Source organism: Myotis nattereri, assembly GCF_964212035.1.
Source record: "Myotis nattereri genome assembly, chromosome: 15".
NCBI classification, from domain to species: Eukaryota; Metazoa; Chordata; class Mammalia; order Chiroptera; family Vespertilionidae; genus Myotis; species Myotis nattereri.
Genome location: NC_138090.1, coordinates 29115418 through 29126911, shown reverse-complemented (window position 1 = coordinate 29126911; position 11494 = coordinate 29115418). Strand labels below are relative to the sequence as shown.

At 52.7% G+C, this 11494-nt stretch overlaps 1 protein-coding gene across 1 annotated transcript in view; it reads left to right on the top strand.

Moving 5' to 3' along the window:
- Positions 1 to 2116: 2116 nt before the first annotated feature.
- CA5A (carbonic anhydrase 5A) overlaps positions 2117 to 11494 on the top strand; it is a gene marked incomplete at both ends in the record, with an annotated part of 30522 nt that continues 21144 nt past the window's right edge. Inside the window, 2 exons of the mRNA XM_081106862.1 lie at positions 2117 to 2273; positions 6940 to 7137. Coding sequence (XP_080962988.1) covers positions 2117 to 2273; positions 6940 to 7137 — 355 coding nt within the window. The remainder of the gene's footprint in view (positions 2274 to 6939; positions 7138 to 11494) is intronic.

Here is an 11494-nt window from a genome sequence, read left to right as displayed (position 1 = left end):
CTCTTTGAAATGAATGCCAGGGCCGTCAAAGCTTCACTCCGACACTTGCATCACAAAAAAGAAAAGCCACTGTCAGGGCGCACACTACAATTCCTCAGTGTTTGTGGTGCTGCTGGCGCAAACAGACTCCCTGGGGTGTAGACGCACAGCACATACAGCCGCGGCAGGCCTGCCACCTGGGCGTGGGTCAGTGCCCTCCGCCATGCTTGCACAACGATGAAAGCACCCAACGACCCATTTCTCAGAAGGCATCTCTGTTGTTAAGTAGCACATGACCGTGTAAGCTTAAATATCATGGAAATTTCCAGAAAGAGCCACAAGACCCTGCAATCAGCAGTTCAGTCTGGGAAAGAGAGATTTTTACTTTTGACCTTTGAACTGCTTGTACGATAGATGGCTTTTATGTATTTTTAGTGGCAGAGGTTACGGTTTCTAGCGCTAACAGTTGAAGTGACGTAGGAGTCAGCTGTGAGGGATGTGCAGGTTGAGATGGGCTGATGACATTTTCTAAGCAAAGCAGAGCCCTGCCACGGGGCTCCGAGGCAAATAGGTAGACACAGACCCGCAGGGCTGGCCGGGGATGCGATCTACCTAAAATGGGCGGCTGAAGGTGGCAGGGCAGCCTGGATGGCCGAGGACATGCCCTTGAGAGCAAAGAGGCCCTGTGAGTGTCCGCTGACCGCTTGCTCATGCCGGGAAGCCTGCACTCATCCAGGCCTGCCTGGCGCTCCGCGTATAGTACTGGCAGCAGAACCATTCTAAGCACTTTACGCATATAATCCATTAAACCCTCACACAACCCAACAGAGTTTTATTTCCTCACTTTACAGATGAGGAAACAGAGGCAGAAGTGAGTGAATGAATGAATGAATGCATGAAGCTACCTGGGGTAGCTACATTTCTAAAGTGACTCTAGGAATCTAAGCAAAGACAGGGTGTCCCCCCAAAATGTATACACACTTCAACAGCTGATAGCTCAATTTTGAAAATGAAACATATTTTAATGAACACTGCCTTTATAATTATTTAAAGTACTTGTAGACATTTTTGAGGGACACCCTATATTCCAGAGTTGTTTTTTGTTGATTGCAACAAAGGCAATGAACCACGGGTCCATCAGAGAATCGGGCGAAAAGCTGTAGACCAATCATGCGTGTGACCACGGGATCCTTGGGTCCCGGAGCCCAAAGTGGACGCGAGGTTCAGAACTCGTTCCGCGGGGTCTTTCCGACCTGAGACCCTGGGATAAGTTCTGATATTCCTTATCCCCTGGAAGTTTCTAAGTTTAACACCCACACACACCAAAAAGGTACAAACTTCTCCAGACCTGTAGTCATCATTTCACGGGTAAAAGTGGGAAATAAATGCCATGGAGTCCAAAGTAAGTTTGTTTGTATCTGGCGCGTGCAAATATTACAAGTTGAATAATGAGAGGGACCATCTAGTACTTTGTCCAAATGTGGACAGTTTGTGCATGAAAGGGGCCCCGCAGCCCGGGAGTCCTGGGCTAACCAGGGCAGCTGACTTGGGCAGAACACATTTGTATCGAATCAAGTCTGTTTTATGGAGAAGGGGACTGGCTGCTTTCCCAGGAGTCCCAGGCAGAGAGTCACGTGCTTACCTGCCCCACCCACCAGCAGCTTTGAGTCCCATCCCTGCACTTTTGAACCTATTGTTCCCTGTACATACACACAGTATGGCTTTGTGCCTGGTCTGGAGCGGCCCGAGGCCGGAGAGCTGCTCACTCTAGGTTAGAGGTCGATGCCAAGAGCAGGGACTTCGCCCTCCCCATGTGCCCTCACCTGCTCCCCGGGCTCACAGCAGGCCTGCCTCCCTGTCCCGCTCACCTCACTGTTTACCAGATCAAAGCACAGTGACCCCAGGGGCCTGGCCGCAGTGAAGGCCACTTGTCCCAGTGCACCCACCCCTAAGCCAAACCAAGTGTCATCCCAGAAGCCAGGGCGGGCCTGGGTTGAAATTTAACTACCAGGGCTCATGGTTTGGGTGAGTTTTTACAATAAGAAGTGGGTCCAATCCACTCCACCGGTTTCCCAGTCAAAGCGAGGATAGCAGGAAAGACCCTCTCTTTATTGGGCTCCGCGGGGACAGACCCAAGATGCTCAGGACCCCGATGCTGGGCAGGAACCATGCGAAGACCTCAGGCTTCTCCATCTTGGCCAAGCAGGTGTGGGGGGCTCTACGAAGCCATCGGCTGAGGCCTGAGCGACTGTGCTCCCAGGTGCCCTGTGCGCAGAGAAGGAGGAATAACGCTTGTAAGTAGAATGTCTTAGAATCCTCCAGTTTCCCCAAATGCAATTAGACGTTTAGCTAACTTTAGGGTGTCTTTCAAAATGAAGGCAGCCTGGAGCCAGAAGGCTTGGGTTCAGATTTCTGCTCTGTCTCTTTTCCTGTGGGGACCTTAGACGAGTTCTTTAACCTGATTCACCTGGGATGGGGGTGGGGGTTGGGGTTGGGAGGGCCAGAGGCTTGGAACAAGACAGGCACCCCTTCCCTAAGACAAGCTGTTATTACAAAACATCCAGCCCTGAAGGACCAAATGAGCCAGTTATCAGAGTTCCAAATCTCCCCAGCAGAGAACGTTCTCGGCAAACAGGCAGTAAGTACACCCAGCCACCCTGTCCATGGACTGCCCGTTCTGTCCGCCTCACTCGGGCATTTGCGTGCTTAATGCTCTGTGAACTTGGACGCATCCTTTCCCCTTTCTGGGTCTCAGACTCTCCCTCCGTCAGACAAAGGGCGTGCGCTGGAGGCTGTTAAGGTGGCTTCTGACATAGATAGTCCACACTTCCCAGGACTGGGTAGTTCCCAGAGCCAGTCACTCCTGGGGCCAGGCATTGGCGACACCTGTCTGCGGGGGGACCTGGGCGGTGGCTTCACCCCGCCCCTCCAGCCTCCGTGTCCTCATCCATACAATGGGATGACTCGGTGTCCCACGGGGCTGCATTGAGATGAAATGGTGCGTGGAAAGCCCGGCACACCCAGGCTCTCAGTGAGCACTGTTAGCTCTTTCCCATGAGTCTGTGGGTCCACCCCTGAGGACGATGCTGGACTCTGTCTCGAAACCACAGGGCACTCCAGGCTCCACTGGGGTTCTGCCAGGCCAGCACTCGGGCCGTGAAGTGGGGCAGCAGCCTGGGCCGTGCTGGACCACACGCCTGGGGTAAGCCCGGGCCCACGCTTTAAGAGGTCTGTGGTGCTCAGGAGCTGCTATAGGCCTCCGAGAGCAGGGACCCACGGAGTCCTCCAGGACGAGGGTGGCACAGAGATGCAAACCAAAGTCACCAGGATGCACTTCAAGCCCCCAACCAGCAGGGGCTGGGATGGAAGCCTGGTCCCACCCCCAGCCCCAGTTCAGTGACCCCCACTCAGAGTGGGGTGCCCAGACCAGCCGCCGCAGCACCACTGGGGAGCTTGCGAGAAATGAGGAACCTCAGGCCCCACCCCAGACTTACCTGAGATTTCAAACCACAGGAAGCATATTCACTCACAGAGAAGACCCTCCCGCAGGTCCCCCTCCGCCCCAATTCCCAGAGTGCTTTGCAGTGCAGCTGCCTGACGCTTTCCCCATGCACAGAGACCTATCCACGCATCACAAAACTTTCCATAAAGCAAAAAGTACTGCACTGTGCATGCTTATCTGCATTTAGGTTTTCTTTCTTAGCTGCACACATCTCCACACTGTCTCTCAGTAACTGTCCTCCCTGAGTGCTTAGTTTAACCATTAAGAGCATCAGCCCACGTGGATGGAATCTTGGCCTCACCACTTTGTGGATGCCTGCCCCTCGGCAAGTTTCTTACCCTTTCAGAGCCTTCGTTTTCTCACCTGTAAAAGGTGAGTAATAAGCCCAGTGGGTGTGGCTCAGTGGTTGAGCATCAACCCATGAACCAGGAAGTCACGGTTTGATTCCAGTCAGGGCACATGCCCGTGTTGCAGGCTCAATCCCCAGTAGGGGGCGAGCCGGAGGCAGCTGATGGATGATTCTCATCATTGATGTTTCTATCTCTCTCTCCCGCTCCCTTCCTCTCTGAAATCAATAAAAATATATTAAAAGAAAGAAAAGAAAAGAAGGGAAAAGAAGAGAAAAGAAAAGAAAAGAAAAGAAAGGCTTGGACCAGTGCTTGGCATCTTATGAGAACTCTCTGAGCACTGTTATTATCGTCATGGGCCATCATACGCATGTCCCTGTATTTAGCCATTACCCTGTTGGGAGACATTGATGGTGTTCAATTTTTAATTCTTACAAACCATACTCTCCCACATCTTTCACACGTGTGCAGGACAGAATAACAAAGTAACTGTATCGAGTGCCTAAATCAGTTTATGCTGTATTTATGCGGTAGTTCTCAAACTGCTGGTGGGGGAATCCCAGGGGTTCTCTTCACTGTTTTGTTTATTGGGATTTGCCAAAACATCTCATTTGTGGGGGAAAGAACACTTGCTACTAAAAATGATTGAGAATCACTGGTGGTGTGGTCCCAAGAGAGTCAGAGTTATGAAATGTTCAGAAATAATTTTAGGGACCATTTCAATGAAGCGTGCTCAGACCATGTTTCAGTGTGTGTGTAAGCTACCTTTTACCAGCAGCGGGCATCTCTTCCGAAGTCTGTGATCAGTGCCTTTCATGTTGGTAGCTTAAAGTCGGCCCTGGAGGGAGTATCCCCGTGGTAACCAACAAACCTTCCACCTCAGAGCTTCTCCCCGCTGAGCTGGTCCCTAACCTGCAGCAGCACACCAGTGCGTGCTCTCAAACATTTAACAAACCGTTCTTGCTCATTTGTCTGCAGGGCTTGGGTTCGGCTCACCCTGGCTGGGCTGGGCTCCAGGCTGGGTCGTCCGGATTTGTTCAATGTGCCTCTCATCCTTCCTGCACTTGGGCCAACCTGGGACCCACGGGAGGAGCTCTGTGAACACTTACTGAACGGTTTAAGCGGCGTCACTCCTTTGCAGGCTGTGATGGGCAACACCTTTCCCTCGGTGGCAGGGACGGTGTGCAATGCTGAGGCTTCATCATTGGCGGCCCCTTCAGCCTTCATGAAATGTCACAAATGCACCCTAAAGACCCCCACTCTTCTGCACCTTGCATCTCTGTGTGGGGGGCAGCTGAGTCCCCGGTCAGGGGAGGCTGCCTCTGTGGCACTTAGCTGTTCCCGCGTCTGTCCATGCTAAGGGTCGTGCAGCCGTGTAAATCCCCGTTTTCCCTTAGGGAGGATGGGCGTGAACATGACAGTGCAGGGCAGTGTGTGTTAAATGTCGCTTCCCACCAGACACAATCACGGTTTATGAGCTCAGAGGGGTTTGGGAGAGAACAGACAATGGAAGGCCAGGCACTCCGGGTACAGATCTGGGTTAGAGCAGAAGGAGGCTGAACAAAGGACACCAGACAAAGGCGAGGCCGATTTTCCGGCTCTGAATCTGCTGTCATCCTTCCATCACCAGGAACTGGAGAGGCAGAGCGCTGGACAGCTGCAGGGCACCCGGGCCGCTCTCTCTCTCAGCCCAGCCAGTCATTGCTTTAGGGCACTGGGCAGAGTGGGAGCTAACATGGATTCCATAACCTGCTGTTATTATATACTACTAGAGGCCTAGTGCACGAAATTTGTGCACTCCGCGGGGGGCGTGGTCCCTCAGCCTGGATTGCAAGAGGGTGCAGGCCAGGCTGAGGGACCCCACCGGTGCACGATTGGGGCTAGGGAGGGACGCGGGAGGTTGGCCAGCCGGGAGGGACCTCTGGAGGGCTCCATCTCACTCAGTCCTGATCTGCCAGACCCCAGCAGCAAGCTAACCTAACAGTCAAAGCATCTGCCCCCTGGTGGTCAGTGCACGTCATAGCGAGCAGTTGAACATCCTTAGCATATCATTAGCATACTAGAGGCACGGTGCACCAAAATTTGTGCACTTGGGTGGGCCCCTCAGCCTGGCCTGTGCCCTCTCACAGTTGGGGCCCCTCGGGGGCCCCTTCCCCTGGCTGCTGGCACCAGTTTTCCTCTGGTGCCCGGAACCCAGGCCTTCACTCTTCGCCGGGAGGGGCCTGGGCCCCGGGGGCATGGCGGAGGCCGGCACGGCGGGAGAGGGGCTTAGCTCCTCACTCACTGCGCGCGGGCCCCAGGGGCATGGCAGAGTGTCCGCATCAGGGGGGGTCTCCAACCCCACCAGCCACCCTGGTCTCTGACCAGCATTTGGTCTGAGAGGGTCCCTGCCACCGGCACCACTCGTGTGCTCCACCAGGGGGCAGTGTGCTCCCCATGACCCTGAACTCTCAGAGCAGGGATTCCCGTTTTGCCCACCCCTGGCCCCAGGAGAGCCAGGACACCAAGCCACAGAATTAACTTCTCACCCAGATTCACTCGCTGCGCAGGCCCCGGGGGCCTGGTGGAGGCGGGTGCGGCGGGCTTCCCTCTTTGCTCTTCGCTCGCCATGCCGGCCTTCGCTCACTGCTCCTGCCTGGGGCCAGCTGGCTTTGCTCCGTCGCTTGGCGCCTGCGTATGCAAATTAACTGCCATCTTTGTTGGCTATTAACCGCCATCTTTCTTGGCAGTTAATTTGCATATCGCCCTGATTAGCCAAATGGGAAGCATAGCGAAGGCATGGTCAATTGCCGTTTTTGTCTTTTATTAGATAGGATTACACTTTGGTTGAATGGCCAACCGGTTGACCAGACACAGCATATTAGGCTTTTACTATATAGGATTATCCTTGTTCTTACAGATGAGGCTGTGTGTGTGTGTGGGGAGGGGGGGGTGTCAACAGGGAGAAGGTAAATAACATACCCAATAACTCAAGTGGCTCATTTGGTCACAAATGTGTCTTTCCCCCTTCATAATGGTAAAAACTTTAACACAAAGTTAATTATCAGCACAAACAGGCTCAGTGAGGCCAGTGCAGCATCAGGATCTCCTTCTCTCCCTCTCTGTCCCCAGTGCACCCCCTTTGGAAGGGCCCAGCCTCCAAGCCCGGGGGCTCCCGGCAGTCCCCCATCAACATCCGCTGGAGGGACAGTGTTTATGACCCCGGGCTGCCCCCTCTCCGGGTCTCCTATGACGCCGCGGCCTGCCGCTACGCCTGGAACACCGGCTACCTCTTCCAGGTGGAATTTGACGACGCCATCGAGGGCGCAGGTGAGCCTGGAGTGGGATTTGAGGCTTTTCTCTTCTCCTGCCACATCCTAAGAGCGGGGTCAGGGACTTAGCAGAGAAGGGCCTGAGAGCCTGAAGTATGAAATCTGGGGACAAGGAACAGCACGGTGGTGGCAGAAACAGGATGAATTCTCGATGGCTCTCTGCGGGGACAGGGATGCTTATGTTACAGATTATAATGCCAATCACACGGTTCTGCTGGGGACAAAACTATGAACGAAGTTAAGTCCCTTCCTTCTGGGTTACATTCCAGGGACTGGGGAGGAAGAAACTCTAAGCAAATAAAAACACAAATATATGGCCCATCAGAGAGGAAACCAGAGAAGGGCCGAGGAGGGGGCTTGGAAGGAGAGGAGGAGGGAATGGCGTCTGGAGCCTGGTCACCTCGCTGGTTCTTACTCAGGGGAGACGGGTGGCCAGCAGACACTGAGCTGGCTGAGGTTTTAAATGAACACCCAGCTGCCAGGAGGAAGGGAGTGGAGGGGGACGGGGTGGAGGTTGTCTGGGATGATGCAGGGCTGAGGAGCAGGTGGGCAGGGTGGCGGGAGAGAAGCCTCCAAAGCCACCGTCCCTTTCTGGGGCCCCGCGCTCCATGAACCAGCTCATTAAATCCTGGCCAGGGTGCTCGGGAGTTAGGGATGGCTACTCCGTCAGGCTGGGGCTGCTCCTCCTACCTCCGAACTCGTCAGGATTGTAAGCTCGTTTATGCTGCACATCCGTGTTCTTTCTGGGAGCGGAGAGTATTTGCCAGGTAGAGGGTGCCCCTGTGACCAGCCCCCAGTGCAAACCTTGGGCACCAAGTCTCCCGTGGGCATCCCTGGTAGACAACACTTCGCCCGTGTTGTCACAGCTCATTGCGGGGGGGTCAGCGCGTCCCTGTGGCTCCAGCAGAGAGGACACTGGAAGCTGGCGCCTGGTCTCCAGTCATCGCCAGGGGCACCTTTTCCCTTTGCAGATTTTGCTTGGATCCTCTCTCTGTTATAAATCCAACCCTCGGGGGCACTTCTCAGGTGCGACTCCCCAAAGGCCAGGAATGAGAACCCTAACTCTGGCCAACATAAGCAAAGAGGAACTGCTCGGAAGGCTAGGCCTGGCTGGAAGAAGAGGAGGGAGGTGGATACGCAGATCTTGGAAAGCACAGGAACCAGGCCAGCTCCGGGCGCCGGGAGCAGGGGTTCTGCATGTATTTACTTAGCACACCAACTGTTTTTCTGCCCTTGCTGGTCTGTTCCAAGTTCAAATTCCCAAGGAGCAACTAAAATGGGCTTTTCAGGAATATGGTTTGTATTAATTTTAAACATTTTATGCAGCCACTTGAAAAGATTAAATAAAGAATAATAGTTCCTGAACTTTTGCTCGGTTAATAGTTGTGTGATACATATTCCAATAAGACTGAGAAAAACAGATATGGATGTAGATGAGCTCATAATCCTCCTATATAATTTTTATGTGTAGCTATGAGTCTGGCTGATATCTATAAACAGATTTATTTTCCTTTAAGTTTTAAAATATAAAAAAACTTTGAAGGTTACTTTGGACTTTTGTATGAATAGAGTTAAGATACATTTGAAAAAATAATTCAGATTCCCAAAGGGAAAGGTCTGGTAGCTGAGCTTGGCACTTACCCAGCTCTTGGTCAGTGGGGAACCCAGCACCCTGACCCATGTCCTCACCAAGACCACATGCTCAGGTGCTGTTTCTAGAAGGGGAAGCTATGCTGTACAGACAAGCAAACACCCTCTTTAAGAAGCACCACTATGACAGCACACACAACAGGCTCCACTGTGGGAGTGCTGGGGTCCTCGTTCTATGCAAGAAGAAATGGAGGCTCAGAGGGACGTGACTCATCAAGATCTAGTGGCAAGGAAGTAGGAGGGTCCTGGTTCAAGGCCAAGTCCTGCTGGTTCTAACGCCCCCGCCAGTCGTTGACTGGCTCCTTCTCCTTGTCAGGGGCTTCACAAACTTAAACATTCCTTGTAACAGCCGAGTGAGACGAATATTAGTCCCCATTTGACAGATGAGAAACACGAGGGTCAGATCCACGGCAGGAGGCCACAGAGCCCGCACAGTGAGAGTCTCTGCTCTCCGCAGAAGGGAATTTTAGGAGCACGAATCCTCAGTGGAAGGAACCTGCAGCCGATGTCCACAGGGTTCAGGCATGAGGCCAGAGGTGCTAACCGCATGCAGGGAGGAAAGTGCTAGCACACGGGAGGAATATGGTCCTGTCAGTCCCCAGGAGAGCCAGCAGCCAGCTCAGGGTCCAGGTGGGCTCCTGGCTCAAGCCCAGCCAAGCCGTGTCCAGCGTGCTCACCCCAGCAGGAGGGCCGGGGGCAGTGAGGTCAGACTGGGCCCCTGTCTCTCATCTACCAGCAAGAAGACGCCCACACCCAGACTCTCCTGACAGGTGGAACAGGGAATCTCCTCGGTGCTCCAAGGGCCCGATGGCTTATATTGTATTTTTATTTGGGTGTCTCACAGCATGGGTGCCTTGGAACCTAGTTGCTCCTGTGTCCCATTGGAGTTCAGGGTCAGAGTTTAGGCTGGGAAACTAGACTATTACAGGTGACAGCCAAGGCCTCTTTTTGGTCAAGAATTTCAGTGTCTTGAATTTTACCCAAAGCTTGAATCATAGGAGTGGGCGTGGCTAGTCCCAGCTACCCTTTCTCTGACTTCAGTGATTGGTTCAGAGATGGGCATGTGACTCAAGCCAAGCCAATGAGAGCCAAAGGGTTTTTCTTGGAAATGTTAAAAAAAAAAAGAACCTCTCTTTCTGCTAAGGTTGTGCTGAGGCCAGCTGTAAGGCTGCATCTGTGATTCTTCATGGCAGAGCAAAGCCAAGAGATGGGTAAAAATGAGGCTGGAGGTCATTGTCAGAGCCTCTAACTGCAGATCTGCCTAGAGCCAAACCAGTTGCTGGACTATTCAAACTCTTTTTTGCCCCAGTCAGTTTGATTTATCTTTCAGTCACTTATTTTCAAGAGTCCTAATACAAGTAAACAAACAAAAAGTGACTAGATTAAGAGAGAAGAAATAGAAGGGAGGCAGCTGGAGAACCACCAGTTTCAGTCCTTTTAATCTTTGCTCAAATGTAATTCAGCTGTAGGCTGGGTCTGTGCCACTCAGGGTGGAGGGGAATGTTGGCAATGATCTGTTTAACTTGACCCAGAGAGATTACTGGTAAGAGCATCATGCTTTAAGACTCTCAGACCTGTCTGGGAAGCCAGGCCCACGTAAACCTGGCCCTTCTGAGTAGATGGAGTCCTGGTAAATGTTTAGTAACTGGCTTGCTGGGGTGTGGGTTGTGGGATGGAGGTTGGGGGACAAGAAGCCATAATTTGTAGTGTTTGCCACTTCCCGTGGTGTAAATACTCCTGTACTGCCCGCCTATTTCAAGCTCCAGTGCAAAGTCATTGACATGATTTAGAAAGAGGCGCACACAGTTCCCAGGAGCCCGTATGAGCTTGTCCCACATGTCACTCTCTTGTTTTTTCTTCTCTTCAGTCCCTGCTGCCTCAGATCTTATTTTTGTTCTCATTTTTGCACGGCATTCATTGTATTGATTAAGACTTCCTTTGTGTTGCATGTGGCAGAAACTCAACTCAAACTGGCTTAAGCAAAGAAGAGGAAAACTTATTGGCTTAAATTCCCCTCTCAGCTCTGCTTTCCCCTGTCACTAGGGCCTAGTGGGTTCCATTTCCCCTGGAATGAGGCAAGGATGGTGGCCCTGTAGATCCTCCCAAAAGAGCAGCACAAAGGGACAGCCCATGTCTCTGTCCCAGCAACAGCAGCATCGACCCCAGGGCTGGTTGCCATGGGTCACTCATTTTGGGTAAACCAATCACAGTGACTCTGTGATTCTCCGTGATTGGCTGCCTTGGAGCAAGGTGAGGTCAGAGTGGAGGACCACAGGGGTGCTTTCCCAGAAGTGAGGTGAGGCTGGAGAGGCACAGTGCTGTCTCCACTGGGCCTGACATCCTTGCTCTTGACCCTGAGCTGACCTTGGCTCACCCCTTTTTCTCACTGCTCTCAAAGCCCAAGGCTTTTGCACCCATTATTGCAGCCAGGCCTCTACATTGACCTGGCCGTGACCCCCACATTTTGGCTCCTCCACCACCTACTCAATCTGGTTCAAAGGGACCCCACCCTGCCACAGACCGAAAGAATTATCTGGGTGTCTCTCCCTGGCCACATAAATTAGCTGGATAATTCCCCCTGTGGCTCATGTCCACACAGGCCAATCTGGTTTTACTTTACTTGTTATTTTCTCCAAAACGCAGTTTCCCTTTTCTTTCTTTCCTACCCAATTTCCCAGGCTCCCACACCCATCTCTATAGCTCCC